Raw genomic sequence first — 26,892 nt, forward strand, 5'->3', positions numbered from 1 at the left:
TTTGCTTCAGCTACCCCAGACTAACACGGCTACATTTCTATCAGTAAGTAACTCAGTAATGGAAGACCTGTCAGTAAGACCTGTACTACTCTCTCTAGTATTAACTGCGTAGTCATTGAAGGGCCCTGTTCTGCAAGGGTGTGTCTACACTGCAAAGTTAATTTGAAACAGACGTTATTTCGAATTAACTTTAATAGTGTCTATACATGCAAACCGCTATTTCAAAATGAATTAGAAATAGCGGAGTGCTTAGTTTGAATTTGGTAAACCTCATTCTACGAGGATTAACACCAAATTTGAAATAGCTATTTCGAATTAAGTGCTGTGTAGACATTTAATTCGAAATAGGGGCCCTCCAGCCCTTCCCAGGGAGCCCTGGTGGCCACTCTGGGCACAACCAGGAAAACTTACTCTCCTCTCCCCCAGACCCAGACCCATTAAAGGGGTAGACCCTGGCCACAGTGCCTGTGCCAGCTCCAAGCCTGCCAGCCCAGAGCCACGAGTGGCCACCGGGGCCCCTGACCCAGTTGCCCCAAAACATGAGCCAGCAAGCACATATAAAGGTCACATATAAAGCATTTGTCTAAATTAACGTGGGATAGCTGCACACCTGTAAAAGAGGAAGTGATCTATAGACTGATGCAGCCCCAGCAGCTGTTGGTTTGACAGTGGAACAAAGCCAGCATGACAGGAACTAGAAAACAGACCACACAACTTGTTCCCTAATATTCTATTTTAAAGTGCTGATGTATGATTACAAGGAGGAGGGAGATATTATTCTCCTTAACCTCTGAGGATAGAACAAGAAGCAATGGGCTTAAATTGCAGTAAGGGAGGTTTATGTTGGACATTAGGAAATACTTCCTAATTGTCAAAGTAGTGAAGTGGCTGGGAGGTTGTGGAGTCTCCATCATTGGATTTTTAAGAGCAGGTTAAGCAAATACCTATCAGGAATTATTTTAGCTGGTGCTTGTTCCTGCCATGAGTGCAGGTGAACGGACTTGATGACCTCTTGAGGTCCTTTTCAGTTATAGTATCTATGTATACCTAGGAAGTAGTATTGCGAAAGGGATCAGCTAAATATGAGTCAGCAGTGTAACACTGTTGCAAAGAAAATGAGCCTTATTCTGAGATGTATCAGCAGGAGTGTTGTAAGCAAGATAGAAGTAATTATTTCACTTTACTCCACTTTTATAAGGCCTTTACTGGAGTTCATCATGCAGTTGTGGGTACTACATTTCAGGAAAAATGTGGACAAGTTGGAGACAGTCCAGAGGAGAGCAATAAAAATAAGAGGTCTGGAAAACATGAACTATGGGGAAAGATTGAACTATGGGGAAAAATTGGGTTTAGTTAGTCTGGAGAAGAGAATGCTGAGGAGGGACATGACAATAAATTTAATACAGTAGAACTTCAGAGTTACAAAGATGATTGGAATGGAGGTTGTACATAAGTCTGAAATGTTCGTAACTCTGAACAAAATGTTATGGCTGTTCTTTCAAAAGTTTACAAATGAACTGATTTAATACAACTTTGAAATTGTTCTATGGAGAAGAAGAATGCAGCTTTTACCCATCTTAATTCAAATAAAACAAGCACAGAAACACTTCCCTTACCTTGTCAAATCTCTTTAAACTTTATTTGTAATGGTTTTATATTATACTGTATTTGCTTTTGTTTTATTGCTGTTGCTTGGCTGCATACTTTGGTTCAAAATTATGTGTGTGGTTGACTGCTCAGTTCATAACTGAGGTTCTACATGAAAGGTTGCTATAAGGAGAATAGTGAAAAATTGTTGTAAACCCTTAAGGATGAGAGGCAATGGGCTTTAATTGCAGAAAGGGAGGTTTAGGTTGGATATTAGGAAATACTTCTTAACTGTCAGAGTAGTTAAGCACTGGAACAAATTGCCTAGGGATGCTGTGGAATGTCTTTCATTGGAGTTTTTAAGAACCCATTAGACATACACCTGTCAAGAATGGCTTCATTATTACTTAATCTTGCCTTGCAGGGGACTGGACTAGATAACCTATTGAGGTCCCTTTGTGTCCTACACTTCTATGATTCTTTGAAGACTGTTTATGGAGCCATGCTACTTTTAATGTGATCATTTAGGATGGGAATTTTCAAAAACACCTAAACAATTTAGGAGCACCAATTAGTAAGACTGTTGCTCCTGAATCACTTAATTACATTTGAAAAATCCTACTGCACTCATCTACTTACCTTACCCTACTCATGCCATTTGAAACGTCTGAATGTTCTTTTAACTTTCTTAGGTTTTATTTTGTAGGTGAACTTTTTCTTAGAATGTAAAATACTACAATAAAATTTGTGTCATCTGCTCAACATCTGCTATATGGATTTAATGGTTGTTGGGTTTTTAAAGGATAACCACTGTGTTGTGGCTTTTCTTGTGTCTGATGTGTTTATTGAGCCAATGGGAATATAAATGGCTTGCAACTTTTTTTTTTTTAAGTCTTTTAAGTATTGGTTTCAGAAGTTGTCATTTTCAGAACTGTTTTTTTTCTTAAGTGTGCAATATTTTAACTATTTAAAGCATTATAAATAACACTTTTATCTATATCAAAAGGACAGTGACTTTCAGTTCTCTCTCTAGATAGCTATTCTAGACGTGGACATGTTTACTCCTACACTGTATTGGTGGAGCATATATTGAAACAGAGCCTCAGTTCACTGAAGTCAGTGGATCTATCTGTTTTACTAACTGAGGAGCTCACCCACTGTTACTGAACCAGTAAATGTAGAAAAGGTTTTAATTTGTTTCTGCTAGTGATATATCGGACAGCTGTTAAAACATCTGTTTCATCACCAGTTCACTTGTCTTTATATCAGGAGTCAGCTGGAAAATTTGTTTCTCAGCCAAAATTTTCACAGTATACTAGTTACCTGGTATAGATGTACATCTATAGTACATGGCTGAGCAGCTGCAATGTTGGGCTCAGATACATTTCCTATCAGCTATTACAAATGACAAAACTTTATCAAACTTAAAAGAGCTACTCATATTTGAGTAGCACTGAATTGCTTTCTTGGGTATGTCTCAAGCCTCTGCTGTCTTGTTTTGAGTTAAAAGGAATTAAAAGTTTGATCTTTAATGTAAATGAACTGCAGTTAAATAAAAATAACCTGACAGCCTTGGTCTCTTCACCTTTCTCATACTGTTATCACACGATTAATGCTTCCATTATTTCAGTGTCTATTTTTTTTCTTGTGGAAATGCCCTCTGTGTATGTCACAGTTGGTGAAACTACTGATCCAATAGGTAAAAATGGAATTTTCACTTTTTTGTATTCACTTTTGAAAGGGAGTTATTTTCATCCAATCAAATCTGATTTTCAAGTAGAATTTTGTAGACTTTTCGCAAACCTAGATAATTTTCAAAAGTTTTGAAACTTTAACAAGATTTTTTATGTTTCATTTAGAATTTTTTTGCACATATTAAATAGCTAGTTGCATATCTACATGTTTGTGTTTTTACCTTGATCTGTAGAGTTGCCAGGAGTCCGGGATTGACCCAGACAGTCCTGTATTTTTGCCTCCTGTCTGGGAAGAAAATTACGGGACACCTAAAATGTCTGGTATTTTCTGATTTTTTTTCCCGGCCAAGAGGTGAAAATACCACATGGTTACCTGGTTCTGCAGGGGAGCTGTCTGGCCTGGAACAAGAAGACAAGATGGCAGACGGCCACCGGCAGCCTGTTAGGACCAAAAAGCCTCAAAAGCATTTCTTAAAGAGGCCATGCTGGTTTTGTTATTTATTTATTTTTTTGCTTAATAACTCTCGGGGTCCTTTTTTTTGTGTTGGGTCTTTTTTTTTGTTGTTGTTCAAAAACTTTGGCCCCCCCCCTTTTTTTTTCTCAACAGAATTTTTTTCCCTGGTGGTTTTTTGGGGGGGGGGGGGGGGTTGGTATTTTTGGTTAAACCATCTGGGAACCCTATCCATCTCCTAGCAACTCTTTTGACTGGGTGCCCTTTCTATTCCTGTTATGCAACTCTGTACCGTACAACCTTGCCTCACCTGCCTGCTCTCCTTTTCTTGTAACTGCAGAAGTGATTTGCAGATATTTATATCCCCATTCTTCTCTGGATAATTGTATTGCCTGTGAATCCCTGAAGCTGTGCCTTTAGTTTGCAGAGTGTCTTTGAACCTGTGTGGATTTCCAAATGCATGTAGATAGGGTTTGTCCTGTGCCACTGAAGTCAATAGGAGTGTTGCAGTTGACTTCAATGAACTGGTACCTTAAATGACTGCAGTGAAATTGTGTGCTGTGCCCTAAGAAGCACAGGAGAGAACTCCCAGAGCAAAGGTAGGAGAGTTTCAGTGGTATTCATTCAACTATTTTAGTGCACTTCTGATTCTGGGCTGCTGCAGGGAATGGAATAGCCCCTGTTGGCTGTCAGAATATGCAGCTGGTGACCAGATGCTGTTAGAGGTAGTAGTGCTACTCAGAATTTTCACAGCACAAAGCGGTGCGTTCCATGCCCTCTGTCCCTGTGCTTGTGAGAGGGTCGTTGGAAAACAAACTTTGGTTCTCCCTCGGTTCCTACGCTGAGGGGACTCTTCCCTGGCTGGATCTAGGGTTCATAGAATCATAGAATCATAGGACTGGAAGGGACCTCAAGAGGTCATCGAGTCCAGCCCCCCGCCCTCAAGGCAGGACCAAGCTCCACCTACACCATCCCTGACAGATGTCTATCTAACCTGTTCTTAAATATCTCCAGAGAGGGAGATTCCACCACCTCCCTTGGCAATTTATTCCAATATTTGACCACCCTGACAGTTAGGAATTTTTTCCTAATGTCCAATCTAAACCTCCCCTGCTGCACTTTAAGCCCATTACTCCTTGTCCTGTCCTCAGAAACCAAGAGGAACAAATTTTCTCCTTCCTCCTTGTGACACCCTTTTAGATATTTGAAAACCGCTATCATGTCCCCCCTTATTAAAGTCCTTTTAGACTGCTCCAGCCCGTTTTCACTAATAAAAAGGGTTCAGAGAGGGGGTGAGAATCTCACCCTTACTCTCCATTGTTCCGTTCATCTTACATCTTCCTTCAAATATGCTCTGCTGTGTTAAATCTTGCACCAAGCCTATTGCAATGGCTGAAACTAGTGTCTTCAGTAAGGTAAAGTTTATACTAGATCCAGAAGGTTGGCTGAAGGTACACAACTCCAGCTACATAAATAACATAGGTGGAGCTGATGTACCTGAAGCTGAGCTTGGCGCTGTCTTCGTAGTGGGAGGTTGATGGGAGCGTTACTCCTCATGACAGGAGTACCGGTGCTGACCGGGGGCATCCGCAACATTCGATTTAGCAGATCTTTACCAGACCCGCTACATTGAACGCCAGAAGATCAATCTCTGGTGGGTAAGTATAGACGTAGCCTAAGTCTCTTAAATTTCAAATGCTGCAGATGTGAACCATGTTAGAAAGATTAGTACCTAGTAAAGTAATTGCCTGGGGGAAGTGTGGTTAGCCTGGAAACAATTCTAGAGAGTGAAATTGGGACAAGTGTCCTAGTCTTGGTATCTAAAGATCAGCTTTCACTGACTAATTCCACTAAATGTGTAACAGGGAGATTTTCCTGCAGTCTCTTTTCTTTTTCTCAGTCACTTTTCATGAGAAGAAAAACTGTTAGATAATGGCTTTTACAGCAGTGTACCAAAGCTTCCTGGAGGTTTGTTAAGATGTCCAGCAGAAATAATAAAATTATATTTGACATGGCCCATGATAACAGGCTGAGAGGCCCTGCTGAGTTTTTTTATGGAATCAGTAGCTCTGCTTGAATGCATCCTTTGCAGACCAGTTATTCTGAAGTCTCTGTGTAGATTAGCAGGGTCTTTATTTCTTTTCTCCTCTAAGTGAGCACTTTTACCAAACCAGTGAAGTGAATCTAAGACAAAAGAAATGCAGCCTGCTACTCTTCGGGCTAAGCTGATAATGACTACTTTTCTTTTCTAATTATTGCTCCATTGCCTTGACTCAACCCTTTGTAACCGTGGGCAGTGTGCAAAAAACAAACGCATCATTAGCCATTTCAAGTTCTGATTTCTGGTGATGTGGTTATTAAAATGTTGCAGGCTGTCATCTCTAAACTCGGGGCCTGAGTGTTGCTAATCCCAGTGGGGACGGTGGTTTTTGCAAGAGCAGCTCTGCTTGTTGCTTTGCAAGGGCACCCTCCCATTCCTTTGCTAGGCTAGCCAGATTGGCCTGTGTGGAGGAGAGGCTGAGTTGTGGCACTGGCCTTACTCCTCAGCATGCCCCAGACCACAAAGCTAGTTGCACTGCTCTTGGTTAGTATGCATCAAATCAAGCAAGAGGCCAAACGGTTGGGAGAAATCTTAATATTAAAGAAATGTTCTTTAAGTGAGCTCTGAGCACTGAATGAGATCTGCTACTATGCAGAAAAAATGGTATATAGTCATGTAATTAAAGACTGCGTGTGCATAAGGGGAGCAAATTAAGATTGTACAGGCAACCTTACTTCTGGCATTTCCTAGCTTTTGAGTGCTTGGATATGCCATTTTGATTATTTCTTCTAATGTCGTGGGTGTGCATGTGTGCTACACAGTAATTCACCGCATTGGGATGTGAATAGGATGGGTAAAGGGAGTGGTAATGTGAAACTACAGACTTTTGCCTTTCAGTCCTTGTTTTGAATCAGGTACAGATTCGTGGTGGCTGATGTTTGTTATTTGTTTTCTGTTTACTGACTAGCTGAACAGAGTTGATCGTGTCAGTGTGATTGTTGGTGGAGAGGTTTCCGCCTCACACAAAGCCACATCAGCTGTCTGTGAGACTCAGCAAGAGTTGAATGTTTTGCAAATAGCATACCACTCTCAGAACATGGACTGTTCTCCAGGTCATGGCCAAAGTAAATTAGAGAAGCAGTTTGATCAACTCACTGTGCTGCATTTGTTCCATGTATACCATTAGGCATGAGTTGATAGTGAGGTCTGCCTTGCACCTTTCCTGGGAATAGATATTCACCTGGAAATTAAATGGGGAAATAAAAAAAAAGGGGCGAGCATTCACTACCAAAGTGTGGAGTGTTCATTGATTTTGACCTTCATTACCACTAGCCCTAATCCAAGATGCACCACAGGACGGGTTTCTTACAATGGAGTCTTTGAGCTGTTAGGACAGAGCCACCTGTATTGTGCCAGCATTCCTGACCTGTCTGTGGCATAACACTCAAACACTGCAGGAGGAATATTTCCCTGTATGCCCTACTGCAGTGTGGTTGCTCCACAGTGCGGGAGCTGTGTGTGTGAATTCATCCATTCTAAAGCCAGAGAAGATCATGCTGATCATACAGTCTGGTCTCCAGTATCTCTCAAGCAATAGAATGTTCCCAAAATAATTCTTGGCACAGATCTTTCTAAGAAAACATTGTTTTGATTTAAAATGTGTTAATGATGGAGGTGTACTGCAAATCTTGGAAAAGAGCAGATTATTCCAATAGCTAATTACAGTCATGGCTGAAAATGGACACCTTATTGTTACTCTGAATTTGTCTGTTTCAGCTCCCAGCCACTGGTTATACCTCTTTCTGTTAGATTGAAGAGCTCATTATCAAATATTTGTTCCTATAGGTATTTAGACAGTAATCAAGCCACCCCTTAGCCTTCTCTTTGTTAAGATAAATAGACTGAGCTTCTCAAGTCTATCATGTAAGACATGCTTTCTAATCCTTTATACAGTCTTTGTAGCGCCTCTCTCAACCCCCTCCAATTTATCAATAGCCTTAAATTGTTGACATCAGAACAAGACACAATATTCCATCAGAGGTTGCACCAATGCCAAATACAGAGATAAAATAATCTCTCTACTACTACTTGAGATTCCCCCATTTATTCATCCAAGGATAATCACTGCTTCTCAGGAGAGAGTCCCCCATCCTGTAAGCATGGTTTTCAGTCTTTATTCCTAGACGTATACGTTTGCTCATGTTATAACACATAGGCTACGTATAGACTGGCATGATTTTCTGCAAATGCTTTTAATGGAAAAGTTTTTCCGTTAAAAGCATTTGCAGAAAAGAGCGTTTAGATTGGCACATTTGCGCAAAAGAACTTTTTGCAGAAAAGCGTCAGTGCCAATCTAGACGCGGTTTTGCACAAGAAAGCCCCCATCTCCATTTTCGCCATATGGGCTTTTTTGCACAAAACAGCTTTTAGCTGTCTACACTGGCCCTCTTGCGCAAAAGCATTTGTGCAAGAGGGCTTTTTCCCAAGCAGGAGCAGCATAGTATTTGCGCAAGAACACTGACAATCTTACATTAGATCGTCAGTGTTCTTGCGGAAATTCAAGTGGCCAGTGTAGACAGCTGGCAAGTTTTTCCACAAAAGCAATTGCTTTTGTGGAAAAACTTGCCAGTTTAGACGCAGCCATATTGTTTGCTTGTGCATAGCATGGCAGGTGATCCAGGCCCACTAATAAAAGTGTTAAATAGCACAGGGCCAAGAATGGGTCCCTGCAGAACCTCACTAGAAATATACATGTTCAAGGATTAAATCAGCAATTCCAATTCTTGTTTGTTACCAAGGTTCCTAGCATTGGTGCACAGGCAATTCAAGAACTTGTTCTTTTTGTGTCCTTTGGTTTCTTTGATTAATTTTGTTTTCAACCTCTCATTTTTGTGTTGAATGCTCAAATCTTCCCTTTTGTTATCAGTTTACTTTCCTGACTGCTTTAGTGGGTTGGTTCCCCTCTTACTGAAGAGGACATCTAAATCATAGAATCATAGAATAATAGGACTGGAAGGGACCTCAAGAGGTCATCGAGTCCAGCCCCCCGCCCTCAAGGCAGGACCAAGCTCCACCTACACCATCCCTGACAGATGTCTATCTAACCTGTTCTTAAATATCTCCAGAGAAGGAGATTCCACCACCTCCCTTGGCAATTTATTCCAATATTTGACCACCCTGACAGTTAGGAATTTTTTCCTAATGTCCAATCTAAACCTCCCCTGCTGCACTTTAAGCCCATTACTCCTTGTCCTGTCCTCAGAAACCAAGAGGAACAAATTTTCTTCTTCCTCCTTGTGACACCCTTTTAGATATTTGAAAACTGCTATCATGTCCCCCCTTAATCTTCTTTTTTCCAAACTAAACAAGCCCAGTTCATGAAGCCTGGCTTCATAGGTCATGTTCTCTAGACCTTTAATCATTTTTGTCGCTCTTCTCTGTACCCTTTCCAATTTCTCCACATCTTTCTTGAAATGTGGCGCCCAGAACTGGACACAGTACTCCAGCTGAGGCCTAACTAGTGCAGAGTAGAGCGGCAGAATGACTTCACGAGTTTTGCTTACAACACACCTGTTGATACAACCTAGAATCATATTTGTTTTTTTTGCAACAGCATCACACTGTTGACTCGTATTCAACTTGTGGTCCACTATGACCCCTAGATCCCTTTCCGCCATGCTCCTTCCTAGACAGTCGCTTCCCATCTTGTATGTATGGAACTGATTGTTCCTTCCTAAGTGGAGCACTTTGCATTTCTCTTTATTAAACCTCATCCTGTTTACCTCTGACCATTTCTCTAACTTGCTAAGGTCATTTTGAATAATTTGTAAATTATACAGTCCAGTCTCCCCAAAGAACGTGGATCAACGTTTCACAAAATCAAGCCCCTCCATCTTATACCACTTGCCTTGCCAGAGGATCACTTCCAGAGTCTTCTGTCATCTGTCTTTCTTTGCTCGTGAATCATGGGAGAAGTGAAGGATCTCAAAGATCACTTGGATAGACTTCTTTTCCAATGTATTCGAGTTCCTTGAAGTCATATTTACTTCTGTTGCTTCTGGTTAATAGAAACAGGAGTGGGGAGCTTCCAGCAAGGTAATTGCAGAGGATTTTGTGTGGAAATGGAACATGGGATGAGAACCCTAACCCGACAGACCTGAAGTTTTGTAAAGAGACAAAGCTACCATATCCTGCGACAGTTGTGTGCCTACACTTTAGTTTGTCAAGTAAATGCCAAAGTATTTACTATTTGGACCCCCTTTTCCATTAGGGCTGTCAGACCTAATGTTTTAAAATTTATTGCCAAGAGATTTTTCTCTTTATCTGATAAACCACCATGGAAAACAAAAGAGAAGCCAGTTTACATTCTGGAATTGAGATCTGTGATAGTAAATCTATGTGAATCAAGTGAAAACGGACAGCTCTTTTAAAGTCAAAGCAGTTGAAAATTGACAAAGAGGACTTCCCATGCCTTTGCATCACTATTTTGTCTGCCACTTTTGGCATTTTGTGGAATGTGCTGCAACGGAAATGATGCTGGCCCCAACCTCATCTGCGATCTGACATCATCAATCCTGGATCAGTGCCAAAAATGTTCATGACCATATGAGGGACCCATTACTGAAACCCAATAGTCTGGTATTTCTAGTGCTAGAAAGAGCAGAGGTGGTCTTGTGGATAAAACACTGTGTATTGCGAAATTTGGATTCAAAACTTGGTACTGTCACAGATTTCCTCTATGACCTCGGGCAAGCCACTTAATCTTCCCATACCTTAGTTCCTCCCTTATAAAACAGAAAATAATAATCTCTTTCTCCCCTCCTTTGTCTATAACGTTGTTTTTTTTCAGAATGGAAGTTCTTCAGGGCAGGTACTAGCTCTCGACCACATATTTATTTGTACAGGAGGCTGGGACTCTGATCTTGGCTGGAGCATGATAAAAATAACACTACAGTTTGGACACCACTCCCGCCCTCCCTCTCCCCCTCCCCCTGCACTCCGCCCCCCCTCTCTCCCTCCTGGTCCAGTGCCCTCGGGACCTGACCATTCCCGGATGAGGTATTTTGCTGGACCAGGGGTGGTTATTTCTGGACCCCCTTCCGCCAGCCCCCTCCCAGCTGACTCACCCCACTCACTGGCCCCGCTGCTCTATCAGCCCCCCCTGCCTTACTAGGCAGCCCTGCCACCTCTGCTGCAGCCCCGCTGCCTTTGAACGCCAGGCTCTCAGAGCTGTGATATGCAGCCCCATTGCCTCTGCGTGCCAGGTCCCTGCTGCAGAGTCTGGCTCCTGCTACTGCTCCAGGCAGCCCGCAGCCTCTCTGCCGGGCTCCTGCTGCTACGCATGGAACTTCTGCTGGGAAGCCCTTCTGCGCTGCCAGTTTGCAGGGCTCCCACGCACTAGCGCTCCACTGGGACGCTCTGGTCCTGGAACATCCGTGGTCCTGCTGGACCACAGATTGTTGCTGCACCAGAGAGTCTCGGTTAAAGAGTTTCAACCTGTGCTGGCATATTGGAAATTCTAGCGTTCACATGGAAAGTAGTCTTCCACTGAGTTGTCCTCAAATATTAGACATTGAAATTATGCCATTTAGATGATCTTTTTATTTGTTTAGTTTCTGCTCAAATTCCAACAGCGATCGCTACCTTTTGAAAAATGACAGTCTGAAATTTTGAGAAGTGATGATTATTTAAGTCACTGGTTGCTGTTCTAACAGTTCTCTAGCAGTCAGCTGAAACTATGTGGAATTTAAGTGGAACAGAGAGCAAGATTTCACTCAACTGATGTCAGTTATTTCATAACCTGAAACTGGATTTTTCCAAGCATTGTTCCTGGTCCAGTGATCAGGAAGAAAAAAACATCGGTCTCTGACACTGAAAATTTTCATTGACTGCTCGTGATAAAACAGCTGTGTTAAATAAGCTAGTGATAATTTAACTGAGATATGATGACAATATGCAGTTTGACACTTTGGAGCTCCCTTTCCAAAGAGGAAAAGCAGTTTGTGCTGTTCTGAGGTGGGTGAGGGGAAGTTATTACCTCATAGCAATTCTTTTTATTATTGTTTAGTTTATTGGAGCAATAACCTGCAAAGTGGTATCAGAAGAACGATATGTCACATCAAGTTTTGCTGGAAGTACAAACAAACATGACATTAATGCTAATATATTTTGTAATAACAGTGGTATGTGTGTATATATTTGTTATATTTACCATAAGGTAACTGCTTCAGCTTTACGATGTTCTCTTATCTTTGTTTGTTGGCTTTCCCATTACTGTTTGTGAATGAAAATAATTTGTATAGACAACAATTATATTTATCTTTCATAAAAACTAGTCAACTCATTTGCATGTACTGTGACTAGGATAGCTCTTTTGCAGAAGAAATTGATGTAGTAACATGATGTGAGGGAATTGTGTTGCCTAAAGTTTAGGGCAGAGCAGTTCAAAATGAGGGGTGTTGAGTTCTCTTCCTCCTAATACATGCCCTGATTCTTCAAGTCCTTGTGTGCCACTAGAGGCATAGTGCATTTTGCTGGATCCCAGCTTCAGCCTCTTAGTCATCATGTAATACAATTTACTTCAGCCAAGTTTTCAAAAGGGTCCTTGAGTCTAAGTGGTTTAAAAAAAATACACATCCAAACTGAGTCATGTAAGCCTTATTTTAAGCCTTATTTCAAGAAGTGCAGAACAATCCCAACACCAGCTGGAGTCAATAGGAACTGATGGTGCTCAATGTCTCTGAAACATCAAAATATAAATGTTTGAAGTTGGCCAAAGTGAGGCACTTGGAATTAACGAACAGTTTAGTAAACTTGGCCTTAAACATTGGGCTGATGCCTTTAGAGCCTGAAATGATGAGCAACACTGCCATCCATGGCTATTGTGGGTACTCAGTGCATGTGGAAATCAGACTTCTAGACCCCTATGAATAGATATTCTACAATGAAGCAAATAAACAAATCCACGCCTCACATGTAGCTATTTGTAAACCAGCAGTCATAACCGATTTCACAAGGACAGTGAGAGTCACTTTGAAGTATACAGAGAAAAATCTTTAGTCAGTTGTTAATACAATATTTGCTTTCAACTTTATTTTAAAAATGCCTTCAATAAATCACTGTGCTAAGAATTTGATTCCCGCCTCTGCTCCCCCCACCCAAGCAGGCAGCCTGTTTTCTAAAATAGAAGCACAAACTGAAGGGTGGATTGCCACAGGTTTACCAGCATGACTCTTGCTCTAGAAATCTCTCATGACCTTGGCAGTGGGTTCAGAGAGCTTAGCCTTCTTAACACCCATTTTTACCTCTCAGAAACAAAAACAATTGAAGTACAATAAGGGCAAAAAGGTGCTAAGTGTTAATGAAAGGAATTCATTATTATAGAATAGACTTTCTTTTCCCATCAATGTCTGCTTCACAATAGTGTTACAGGATGCTATTTTCCGAAATGCTTTTATTTTATTCTTCCTGTCTTCAGCAGGAATGAGGCCTCTTTGTTTAGATTAAATGGAACATTCTCAGCAACAGTGCAGAGTGGTGAACTCTTGGCTGTTTCATTTTGGCCCAGTGATGTGATAACTTCCTATTTGACAGGCACACAAATGACTATACAATAAGCTTGCAGCACGCTGAGTTGTGTGCACTAGGCAGGAAGTGTGCTATTGCTGCCAAGAGTATTTGTAGTACCTTTAACCACAAACGGCAAAGACAAGGAGTGCTTTAGTCCATAAAGTGAAGAGCAATTTTCTGTTCTTGCTCTGGTTTTTGTGTGTTATTTCTGCTACTATTTATTTAATGTCAAATTTAAAATAAATGTAGTGCCAGACTGACCAGATGTCAGATGGTGTAAGGCGCCAGATTCACAATCCTATGTGGTGAATATCACTATTTATCTGATGCAGAGGTGTAACCCAAATAGCAAGCAGGCAAATGTGCCACTTGGCCATTATTTCTGAACCCTATTTAAAATGACCAGCATGATGAATTAGAAACTGCAATGTGACATTTAAAAGAGCACTCTGAGATCATATGTCTATCTAATAGCTTAAGTGGAAAGGAGGCGATGGTCATAAAAAGTAAGTGTAACTTGAATGGTGAAAACTGTGATTGCATTTTAACAGTAATAGAGAAATGATGAACTTAAGAATTATGGACCTGATTTTTCTAATGCCTTAAACTTTATGCAGTCATTAACCCTAGTGCAAAGATGGTGTGAAATACTTTGTACCTTTTGTAGAAGTGGAAGGAAGTGAAGAACTAGTCTTTTTATATCTCGTAAATAAGAGAGCCAGTTGGAATATAGAAAATATTCATTGAAAAATATTGTGCAACATTTCTTTTCTGGTATTTTTATGTATTGAGAAAAAGGCAGAAATTTTCCAACCACATACACATTCATTTTAGCAATGTTACTATACCTACTTTGCATTATGAAGAATGTAAAAATACATTCATACTGATAGTTAACTTTCTAATTTTTCTCAATTAAGGGGAAATCAGTGGAGTGGCTTATTTATAGTAAATTTCACAAATTAAATTCTCAGTGCTGGCGTGTGTGGGTTGCAGACACCACAGGTTTATTTGCTTAAATGCAAAAGTTACCTTAAATAATGTTTTTAAATAGCCGTTGTTCTTTTATAATGTAAAAGCTTATTTTTACAAAATTGAAACTGTAGGCCAAACTGTAATGAATGTCTGCCTGCCTGATTTATCTACTATCTAATGATTGTGAACCAAATCCTCAATGGTTGATATTATCAACAGAACTTGCCAGTTTGTAACCGTTGACGATCTGGCTCTGGCCCCGGCCCCAGGCATCATAGTCAGCCAGCAGTTCTCAAACTGTGAGTCAGGACCCCAAAGTGGGCTATGACCCCATTTTAGTGTGGTTGCCAGGAGTGGCTTAGACATGCTAAATTTTAGCCCAGAGCTGAAGCTAAAACCCAAAGAATTTAGTCCTGGGTGGTGGGACTCAATTCTGAGGCTGAAGCCCTTAGACTTTGGCCCTTTCCTCAGCCTGCCCAGGTTGGTGGGGCTTTGGCTTTGCCTTCTGCCTACTCCCCCACCCACGCAGTGGAACTTGGGCCAGGCCCAGGGTTTGGTCCCCCCCTCTTGGCAATATGTAGTAATTTGTATTGTTGCAAACAATGAAGTTTGAGAATCCAAGATCTAGGCACCAGAAAAGGCATTTGGTATTAGCGCAGCAGAAGCAGATGAAAAAAAAAATATTTAGAAGTGTTCTGTTTTTAATTTCAGTCTTTCATCCAAGTATGGGGCCTGTCCTATACTTAGTGAACATTGTCTTCATGCAATCAATGAGTTTTGCCATTGACTTCAGTGGGAACTGGATAAAGTCTATGGCCATTACTCCAGCAAGGAAGTCTTTACTATGTATTGTTCAGTTTTAGGGGGTTCCACTTTGTTCCTTGCGCTGAAGCCATGGAAACTTTCTTCCATTACTATTGGAGTCAAGCAGTTCTGTAGGAAATTGGCCAGACTTCAAGCCTCACTACAGCTTCCAGTCCTCTGGCAGCAAATTCACATGCTGTTTTTACCTATTTTGAGTTCTTTTATCACATTAGGGTCATAATAGTGAGACCCTAGTGAGGAAAAAGAACACACAATATTCAAAAGGCACCAATTTTTATGTGGGCCCTTTCTGGATTTGCATGAAATGGGTTAAATTCACCAAGTTTTTTCATAGTTACAAAGAATATTTAAAAGGGCAGAGCAAAACCACAGCAGAGAGTAAAGAGTCAAAGTCAATAAGTAGCTGCTTTTTGAAGAGAGGGGTACTTCCATGTGACAGTGTTCATGTAGGAGCTTTCTTTTCCACAAGAAATGACACAGCTGGCAGTGTTAATGATGCTGTCAATCTGCAGTACATGAAGCAATGCAGAAAAATCAGAGGTCTGAAGAGGGTGTGTGTGTGTGTGTGTGTGTGTGTGTGTGTGTGTGTGTGTGTGTGTGTGTGTGTGTGTGTGTGTGTGTGTGTGTGTGTGTGTGTGTGTGTGTGTGTGTGTGTGTGTGTGTGTGTGTGTGTGTGGCTTTAGAAAATTCAGTTATTCTCTTTGTGGACCAAACATACTGTATATCTTTTCAACATGGGTGTCAGGTGATAGCCCAGCTGGGGAAGGCAAGGCACAGCCCTGCCCTTTTCTCCTGAGGCCCTGCTCAAGGAGCCAGTCCCTGCCTACCCTCAGCCCAATCCTGCCTGGCCACGTGGAGAGCCGGGGCTATTGTGATCTCTCAAGCCCAGCTCTCCCCAGCAGCCAGGGAAAGCTGTGCTGCCCTACAGTGGCCCCATCCCCTGCCTCCCCTCCCCCAGCATCCAGCCTGCTGAGCTGGGGTGCCTTCCCTAGGGGCTGGGGAGAGCCGGGCTGCCACACCGTGGTTCCAGGCTTCCTTGGCAGCAGCCCCAGCCTTAGGTAGTTTGGGGAAGGCTCTGCTTTCCCTTGCCTACGTTACCGACTGCCCATGCTTTTCAAAGTCTTCAAACAGTACTGATGTGTGTATAGTACTGGCTTTCAAAGACTAAACAATTCTGTTTACAGAGCCATGATTTTAGTTATGCCTGGGACCAGTGCAAGTCAGGATGGTTACTCTGTACTCTGACTTCCACTGCCGTAAAAGTTCAGAATTGGTTCACAGTTTATAGTCCTTGACAGACTTCTACTAATATGCAAATCATTCAGTGAGCCTGTTATCTCAGTTAAATTACTGTTCCCTTGATGTATGTGAACTTGATCATACCAGAAGTGGAGATTATTTTTTTCACATGGTAATGTTTTGCTGCTATCTTATCCAGTTTGTTTCTTACAATTTTCACATATTGCCTGAGACACCTGTGAATGTGGCCTATGTAATTGTGGTGTGGGATAAAAAAACCTTGTATTATAGCATTTACTATAATGTTCTTGCCCATGACTTTCAGCTGCAAGCAGTTGTATTCATCTTTTGGGATGAATCATCTGCCTTTATCTTCAGGGTCATTACGTACTTGCTTGAAAACAAAAGGAATTATTTCTGAATATGTGTGGTCAATTCAACAAGACAGCTGGCTACAAGGAGAAATGTAGAAACCAACTCTGTTCAGTGTTATGAAAACGATCCTGTCATATTGTTTTTTTTCTGTTTCCTACAGCTTCGTGTGTGTGTGTGTGTGTGTGTGTGTGTGTGTGTGTGTGTGTGTGTGTGTCCACTTTTAAATACGTACACAAAAAGTGGAAAAAACCACACCGTCTTGTCACAAGGATGTAAGAAAAGGAGAGCGAGTGAACAGATTTTTACATATGAGGCTATGAACTGATTACTGTTATTCCTGCTGCTGACTTTGTCCATGCTGAACAGATCTCTCCTTTTTTCCTGTGTTCTTTGTTTTTCAGCCAAATTCTCCCCCACATCAATATCAATGAAATGTGGTGGAACTCCACCAATGTCAAATTATATCAGTGGAAAGTAGAAGCAGGATAGGGCCCTGAGAGACAAAACAAGGGGGTTACTCTTACAAATCTCAGTATTTTTAGACTAGTTACTGACCTGGGTACTACAGTAAAACTCCAATAGTCCGGCATCCAATTGTACGGCACTCCTGATAGTCCAGCATCAAAATGGCAAGAGCCTAGTGAGTGATCTTCGCCAAAAAACGAGTCACAAGGATGCAGCGGTAGCAGCTGAACCAAGCGAAAAGAGTAAAAAAGGGTTAAAAAACTAAAATGATACTGTCTACTGTATACAGTATGTACAATAAAAAGGGTTAAAAACACTTTATATACAGTATATCCTGCATACAATATATATATAAAACCAGTTTATAGTACCTCCTGATAGTCTGGCATATTCGATAATTCAGCACCACCTAGGTCCCAAAGGTTCTGGATTATCGGAAGTCTACTGTATATTGTTTCAGTGAGGCAGAGTTTGTTGTATATAGAAGAGCAGCTGAATTATGTGGCCTCCTGTGTTCATTCCTTTTAGTGCAGTTGGCCACTTGGGCAGGCCTTTTACCATCTATAGCCCTTACCTTGTACAGGCCCATGTAAGTCAGTTGGCTCTGGATTTAGAAGGCAAGTGTTGAGGGATTTTACAGGAGATGGATCTAGCTGTCAAGCTGCGTGCTAATCGTTTGTTAGACTACCAAAGTAGTTTGGTTGCATGCATATCTGCACAATCATTTGATTTTAACTTCTGTTGTGTGCTGGATGATCTGATGGTAAGCAGTGAATGTATTTTTAAACTGATACGTTTCTGAAGTGTGTATGAATTCAGCTGCATTAGATTTGGCTATCCCAGGAATTTTCTTCCTCCAAAACATGTACCTAGTAGCTGCCAGAAGTGACGTTTAGTATTATTGGAGATTCAAATAACATCAGCATGGTTGACAGTGTGAGGGCATACTGAGGTTTATGAGCCAGCTAACAATAGTTTTTTTTCTTCCTGCTATCACTGTTGTTTAAAAACTTTCATATTTTGCTTCCATGATCACGTAGTTCTAGTGAGCTGGCCAACTAGCACATACTGTCCTCAAAGCTGGTCAGTTTTTTAATCAGTAGTACAAGAGAAAAATTAACATATATTCAGGGTAGTTATGAACTGTGTGTCTGTAAGCTCTATGGTAACAAGATCTGTGTGAAACTTGTTTCATCTCAAATACTATATATTGCATCATGGCAGGTAGGCACATTGAAAAGATAAAAAGATTTAAAAATACTTAACTTCTCTGCGAATATTGGCAATTGAACTGCCAATGTCCTTTAGGCTACTTAGTGTGCCTAACCAGACAATATGGGTATGTCTACACTAGCCCCCTAGTTTGAACTAGGGAGGCTAATGTAGGCATTCGAACTTGAAAATGAAGCCCGGGATTTAAATATCCCGGGCTTTATTTGCATGTTCCCGTCCGGTCACCATTTTTAAATGCCACTAGTCTGGACTAACTTCCCGCGGCTACACGCAGCAGTTAAACGGTAATTCGAATTAAGTCGTTAGTTCGAATGACCTGTTACACCTCATTCCAGGAGGAGTAACCTTCAGAGGTCAATAAGTCCCGTCTGATGCTTGAGATAGGATCAAATGTACCTAGACCATCCCTGACAGGTATTTGTCTAACTTGCTGTTTAAAATAACAAGAGGTTAATAATTTCCAAAATACTATATGGGCTATTCATATAGCTTTATTTTATGGCTTTTAAAATAGGACCCTTTCATGGTGCTATAGTTCTAACTGAAAAGCCAACACTGCATTTTCAAAAAACAACCCCAAAAAACTATTGTCTGCAATGTTACTTCCAGTGACTAAGAAAATCCAGATGATATCCCAAAGGGAAACCTGTATGTTTAATTGGAAAAGTAATAATTTGCTCTTATTAACTTTAAAAGTTATTTTTGGATTTCCAATTTCTTTCTTTCTCGTTCTTTAGCATATATTCAGTTCAATATTGTTGGTGTGATAGGTTGCCCTGTCAACGGGGTACTGGGATCCCACTGAGCCAATCTGTTCTGCCAGCCTGGGCACTCTCACCTTGTCTTTGCTGTGCCAGAATCTCTAGCCTTCTCTAGCACACATACATGTAGGGTCGGACATAGACACTGAGATCAGCTCAGTGTGGGAAGACTTGGCTTGGGAATTGCTCAAGTGCACATCTCCTCTAGGTTCAAACTCAAAATTGTATTATTTTGTGCTGCAGAGAAATGTGTATAGCATAAACTCATGAAATCCAATTCCTCTGTCAATGCGGAGGAAGATATGTACAGGTCGTGTCTCTCCCCCCCCCCTCCCCGCCACCCCCCCCCCCCCCCCCCCCCGTGAATGAAAGAGACTGGTTTATGATAACTACAAAGAATGGATTTTAAGTGGTTATAAGGATCAAACAGATCAAAGCAGATTACAGAATAAATAAAACAATCATGCAAACTAAGATGAATGCATAACAGAAACTGACTAAAAATACTAATTCACTCACCATAGATGTTGTTTTAATTGACTCCCTCATAGGCCAGTTGCCTTTCTATCTTGAGTCCAGTCCCTTTCTTCCCGTATTCAGTCCTAAGTACTAAGAACAGCCCTCTTGGGTGGAGATTCCACGAAGAGAAGAACCAACCTTGATTATTTCACTTCCCAGCTTTAAATAGGATTTACATAATCCTTTCTTTCCCGGCTTGATCCCCACCCCTTGTAGTGGAAAAATCCTAACAGTCCAAGATGTAGTCCAGTACAGGGTGACATGATGGTGTGATCTTGCAGTGTCAAAGCAGCATCCTAGGAAGCTTCTCAGGAAAGTGGGAGATTAGCATCTTCAAAGTCCTACTGTCCTCCCTAGTGGCCCATTCAGGCTCACTGAATAATGTCTAATGTCTAGTTGGTTTCCCCAGGTGAAAACTCAGTTGTAATTGTTACACACTCACTATTCCTAACTTCAGTCACAGAAACAATGCATAATAGGATAATCACATTCAGGAAGTTATAACCTTTCCAATGATATCTTACATGACCCACATTGCATAAAACAAATCAAAGTCAAAATTATAACAATATTTCTATGAAGAATATGGGGTGTAGTGTCACAGTTGGTGTCTCTGATTTGTTGTAGATCTGACAAGATAAAAATTCAGAATAACCAGAATTCATTCTGACCCAATTATCAAGAGAGGAGAGGTACTTTATAGGCTCTGTGCTTGATTTTATCACTGGCATCACTTCCTTAGAATTCAGTTTCACAAAAAATTAATTTGATCTCCTCAGTTCATAACAGATGAGCACGATAAATGGATGTATTCAGTGGCTAGTGTATCTGGGTTATTTCCTTTTTAGAAAATATGGGCCAGTCTTCAGAAGAACTCTTTTTGTTAAAGAAGAGCCTTTTTTAATTTAACTGACTGAAATCATTCATGATACCAGCCATGTTTCTGCATCTCCTACAACTTTTAGTATCATTTGATCTGTGGTCAGACAACATCCATGTGTATGCAGTAACTGTACTCCAGTGTTTGGATATGTTGATAGGATCACTAGATGTTCAATTAGAGGCCAGACCTTGATATTTCTCAGCTGTGCATAAGCTGCTGGCAAATATCACATAACTTACTTATCGTGTGAGAAAAAGAGAGGCAGATGGCTACAAGACTTCTCTGTGCTCTGGTAGTTTTCATTCTGGGCTGATTAAAAAGGGCTTCTTCATTAGTACAGTTAAAAAAATGTATTAAACCCAAAACTGCCTATGGTCATATGTTTACTGCATTATGTATAGTCTTTAGGGAGAAAGAAAGGAAGCTAGCTACTTGTTACACACTGTAGCTCTGCAGGAAAAAAAAGAATCAAATCTAACTGAAGTGTCCTGGGATATAAAAATGCTCTTGCCCTCAGGCTACGTCTACATGGTGAGTTTTTGAGGCAGAAAATATGCTAATGAGCGACTCATTAGCATAAGTTGCGATATCATTAGCATAAGGATATTGCGCAAAACAGGGTTTTTGCGCAAAACAGAAGTGGCTACAGTGCTTCTTTTTGCGCAAAACCCCCTTGCACAAAAAGAAATGGCAGAAAATACGCTAATGATATAGCAACTTATGCTAATGAGTCCCTCATTAGCGTATTTTCTGCCGCAAAAACTTGCAGTGTAGACAAAGCCTCAGAGAGGTTTTATCTTCTGACAGACCAGAATTTATTCTATTCCCAACTTGAGTCTTCTAATTTCAACAGACACATAATGGATTGAAGCGAAAACACCATTGACCTGGTTCCACTTGGTTAGCTTTTCCAATTAAACAGGGTAACACAGAAAGTGAGACCCTGCAGTAATACCGTGGACCAGCAGGACTGAAGCTTTAAAAAGTGTATTTACCTTTGTACTTTCATACATGTTTCTTTAAATACTTTGTTTGAAAGTTTGTCCCAGAACATTAATTACTCGGTTTGAAACGAATTGGGATTTTTTAAAATCAGTGAATATCGCTAAATGTCTTTTTCACTGCACATACAGAAACCGATGAAAAAATTCTATTGATAATAACTGAAATTTACAAATAAGCAGAAGTAGGAAAAGGACTTCTTAGTTTGATTTAGAGATATTTACTTTGTATACTTTGAAATGTAAAGTTGATATTTTGTGTTTTAACCGTTACAAAGCTTTACAATTTTTAATCTCAACACTTAATCAGATTAGATTGGTATTGTAGGACCTCCCCATAATTTTTCACAACTATGAAAATTTAAAATTTGATAAAAAGCAAAGCAAATGCTTAAAAATAAATATCAATACTATCTACCAAAATTATATAAAAATCCACATCTAGTCTAATTCTGGAAAGTCTAGTGATAATGTAGCTTCTGTCAATGGCCTGTCCATTAACTGGCCATATAATCAGTTTTTGTGCTATAATATTTAGGAGTTCATTAATGAGCTTTGTCCCCTAGCCAAGTTGAGATAAGGTTTCTTTGTGCACAAAAGAGGATATACACTACACATCTAGGAATGAACATTTAAATATTTTGACACATTATTAAAGCTAGTTGGATAACTTCATCAGAATGAAATTTTGATTAAAAATGGGAATAATCACAAATATTATGTGAGAAATGTTTTCCGTTCTCCAAACAGCTGTACAAGCTGCCAAGTCTCTAGTTAATTTTACGAAAGAGCTCAAAAACTTTAAAGATGGCACAGGAATCAATTGCATTGCAATGCAAAATAGAACAGAGCAGGAAAAATACAAATATCAAAATAGGAGACTTATTATATGACCCTGAATCTGTTCTGAAATCTGTGCTCTCCTTAATACTCTTCTAATATTACTTTTATCTCAGCAGGCAAATATTATAGCTGCCATATGGTTTTTATGGGAGTGGAAGAGAGGTGTATTTAAAAGGAACTTATCTTATGAAGAGAACATTTGAGACTTCTGTGCTAGCATAAACACCTGTTTTATCTTGCAGAGTAAAAACAGTTCAAAAAAGTTCCATCTTTTTGGTATTTTAAAGATTAATGTCTGTTTCTGTGACATTTCCCAGGGATGCTACTGATCTGCTGAGTACCTTCTGCAGTCCAGCCTGGAATGCCTTTTACACTGCTTTTCTATAAGAGCTATAGCTCCTGACACTCTTCACAGCCTCCAGCATGCAAAATCACTCCCAACAATGTGATATGGATGCTCTGCCAGTCTCTCATGAATTGTATTGTAGAGTGAAACAGGCAAATTCCCAGTCCCAGCCTTGTCCCCCAGAAATGTGCATCTTGTATTTCTCAACTTTCTTCTAGACAATACAAACTTACAGGAAGTTCATCATTTCATCAAAGGAAAATGATATACACAGAATCTGTCATCTCAAGTGGTGGTTTCCAAATAGTTCCGTCCAAACACACAATAGCTTCGATAAAGTAATGAAACAAATGTATTAACTCAGTGGTGGGCAACCAGCAGCCCAAGAATTGCATGTGGTCCACTGGGGATCTATGTGTGGCCCGTGAGATGATTGTTTACTGCTGCCCTGGCACAGGGTTGCCAAATTCTGCTGGTTTCTATGTGCATAGCTTTTTTTCCTACTGGTTATACTAAAAGTGGAAAGCAAGGTCACGTGAAGTGGTGTGTGTTCGGACTGTGCACAACATTGAGTGTGAGAGCTGTGTGTTTCCTCTGCCAAGGGCCCAAAGCACTGCTATCAGTACACCCCGCAAATTCTGGGTATGCAGAATCCCAGAAGCATAGATAGCTACACTATCCTAGAAGACTGTCTTGGTTATGATAATCTTGCATCCCACTGAGATGCAGGATGGCCACTCATGCAGCGTACACACTGGCATAGGTTTCCCATTGCTGTATCAACTACAGAAAATGACTACCTGTAATGAGTCATAAACATCAGAATTGGTTAGAAAGAAAATAAAAAGATAAATTGCAAACCAATACCTAAATTAGCAAGCTAAGTGGACTCAGGGCAAAGGTTTTATTTTACTATATGCATATAGAAATCTGTACTGGCCGAAAAGCCTCCCAGCCAGCACCTATATCCCAGTTCAGTAGTGTTTCCTTTTTCATTCAGACGTTTTATAGATGCCATGAGTGGAGATGGAGAGAGAGTGGTGAGATGTTATATGTATCCTCTATTCCAGGTGTCAGCAACCTTTCAGAAGGGGTGTGCTGAGATTTAACTTATTCAGCTGTATGTACGGGTCCAAGTGCTGGTGACACTTTTTAAAGTCAGTAATAGTCCTGCTTAATAAATGAAGAAGCAGATTGTACCGTTTAGTGTGATCCTTGGCCTTGCTTTGCCTTGCTGAGTTCTCCAAGTTCAGGCTCATAGTTTGATACTTTAAGCAGAACACAAGCCACTGAATGTTCAGTCAGACACCCTAATAAACTGTCCCCTGTGTTCACCTCACCACACAGATACCAGCACCCACCCACCTCTGTGGAATCTGCTCTCCCCAGCCCAGGTGGAGGCTGGGATAAAATCCTGCTTCTCAAAGGAGCAGACACCAGCTGTCTGACCTGTCCTAACTCCCAGCAAAAGCACAAATTAGCCATACCTCCCCTACCTCACAGCACAAACAGACTACCTCCCTGCCTCCAGTTCACCCCAATTCCAGCACCCACCCACCCACTCTTTCCCCCACTCACCCTATGCAATCCTGCACGTGCTGCCCCCTTCCCCAGCTGGCTTTCTGGGCTGCCTCTGACCCACTACCACGGCTCCATTACCAGGGGACCAGCCACATGGTCCAAGCCCCGGTCCCAGCCACCCAGGAGCAGCCCCTCACCCCAGCTTCAGCCCCACTGCCGAAGGGAGCAGCCCACATGGCCCAACCCCCAGCCCCTGGAGCTTGCCCAGCTGAACCCCAATGTGCCATCACCACCAGCATCAGCAGCAGCATCTCACCTGTTTTCACTGACTCACTCCTGCTTCCACCGGATCACTTCTATAATGGAGTTGGATGGGTGGAAAAGGGGGAGAGCACTGACTGCTGGCTGGCACACAGCCCAGTCTGCTGGCTGGCACACAGCCCAGTCTGCAGCCTGTTTGCCTGCCCCCTGGAGCTGGTGCTGAGGCTGTGCGCTGGCCACTTCTACAGCCCAATCAGCAGCCTTCCCATCTGCCCCCCGGGGCTGGTTCTGCAGCTGTGCACCAACCACGAGGCTCACGTGACAATGCAGGCTCTCGCTATGCAGGAGAGGAGGGGCGGGGCAGGACTGAGCTCCAGCCCCCCATTAGCTTGTGTGCTGCCTATGGCATGTGTGCTGGGGGTTGCCGACCTCTGCTCTCTTCTTACACCATTTTCCACTCTTTGATATTTATTGCCATCTGGGGCTCAGGTGAAAGCCAGTCTGTTTACACTGGACCTCCATCTATTTCCCAAAGATAATATGTAAAGTTCTTGCTTACATCCTTCTTCCTGCGAAAAATGGTGACTAAATTTGATGGTAGCTTATCATAATCTGTTTGATTATGTTGATATCTTGCTGTGGTGACACTGTGTCTTTTGTCTATGAAAAACTTGGTTATGCCTGCTTTTATAAACTTGGGGCATGTTTTACCCCACATAATTTATCAGGGCAATAATGTTCAGCAGATTATGAGTTTTCAGTTAATATGCTATAAAACACACCTAGTACAAAATATTATTATGGTCTTATAAAAATGGTGAACATAATTGATAGACTGTGTCACAGTTTCCTTCTGTTTTCTCTTTACAGGAGCAGCCTCCTAGTCCCTACACTGGCTTGGAGACCCAGGTTAGTACTGTTTTTCCTTTTTATTTGTTTAACTTGTAGGATGTTCACTCAATTGAAATCTGGACTAAGGCTGTTAAATATCGGTTAATTGAATAGTCGAGTAACCTCATGAATTCTTAACAGTTAGTTGACTATTCTATATTCCCTGGAAGTGGGGCCAGGAGCAGCACGGGATGCCAGGTGGGAGCTAGTCTGCGAGGGAAGCTGGTTTAAAAACCAGTTCCTCTTGCAGACCAGCTGCTCGTTGCTTTGTGCTGCTGCCTCTAATAAAGAGGGGGCAGAGTCTGTGCTCCTGGACCCGGCATGAACCAGAACTGAGCTGGGCTGCTGCCAGTCTGGTTCCTAATACACTTTAAATGCAGTCACAGAGGGGGTAGGTCCCACCCAGCGTGAGCCAGGATTGAGCTGGGCTGCTGCTGCTGGTCAGCCTGCTAAAAAAATTACTGGTTGTGGGAGGGGGAAGGTAATGTGTGTACCTCTATAGCATTAACCTGTATCCTTTTGCTTATTGATTAATCGGTTAGTCGACTATACATCCATAATCTGGACCACATGATTTGTCAGAGTAGAGAACATCATTTTAAATGCAAAAATAACTCTCAATATATGAATCTCCCATCTTTCATTTGTACAGCTCAGCTTCCCAGACAGTGCACTATATGTAAATATCTTGGCTGCCAGTTTGTTACTTTTAAGAAATACAATTGTATTGGAGACTTCCTGCTATTACGTAACGTTGCATGGTAACAAATATGTGGAGATGCTTGGCACCAAAAGGTCAAAGTGATAGAAGGGATTTTACAAAGTCACCAAGTCTTTGACTTGTGTTTCCTAATAAGGACAGCAGCATTGATTTCCATTTGCCGTGATCCATGGGAGACATCTAAGGCAATAGCAGTGACCTACTGAAAATGAGTCAAGTTAATCTATCCAGTTCATACATTTCCAATTTCTCCAAATAGAACAATTTCTAATTTGAACTTCCATTGTCTTTACAGTGAATAATTAACTATTTTACAGTATATTGGTGATTGCACAAAGCTTACTCTATCCTTTTTCACACCTCGTTCTCTGGGAACCAAGTCTATAGGGTGTGTTTGATAGGGGTGAGTATCACAATTGTGATTATATGGAGCTAGGAGTCTTGGTAGAGCAGCATCAAAATACAAAATGACAGTACAGATTGCTTCATATTTAGTGAGACACAACTTGCAGGGAATTGAACAAATAAGGTAATTATCAAGATCAGTTCATTATTAATTTGAAAGGAAATAAGTTACCTAGAAATAGCTTCTAAGACCTGAGATCCTATTTTAAAGGGTCTGTTACCTGCCATTGGCTAGACTTAAAAATGTTATTCAGTAGAAGAAACAATGCAGTATCTGTGTTTTTGT

At 41.1% G+C, this 26,892-nt stretch overlaps 1 protein-coding gene across 1 annotated transcript in view; it reads left to right on the forward strand.

The window, feature by feature from the left end:
• XYLT1 (xylosyltransferase 1) overlaps positions 1 to 26,892 on the forward strand; it is a 399,566-nt gene that overhangs the window by 94,353 nt on the left and 278,321 nt on the right. The window contains exon 2 of the mRNA XM_075899380.2: positions 25,460 to 25,498. Coding sequence (XP_075755495.2) covers positions 25,460 to 25,498 — 39 coding nt within the window. The remainder of the gene's footprint in view (positions 1 to 25,459; positions 25,499 to 26,892) is intronic.

Source organism: Pelodiscus sinensis, chromosome 15 (genome assembly GCF_052426305.1).
Source record: "Pelodiscus sinensis isolate ZL-2025 chromosome 15, ASM5242630v1, whole genome shotgun sequence".
In the NCBI taxonomy this organism is placed as follows: Eukaryota; Metazoa; Chordata; order Testudines; family Trionychidae; genus Pelodiscus; species Pelodiscus sinensis.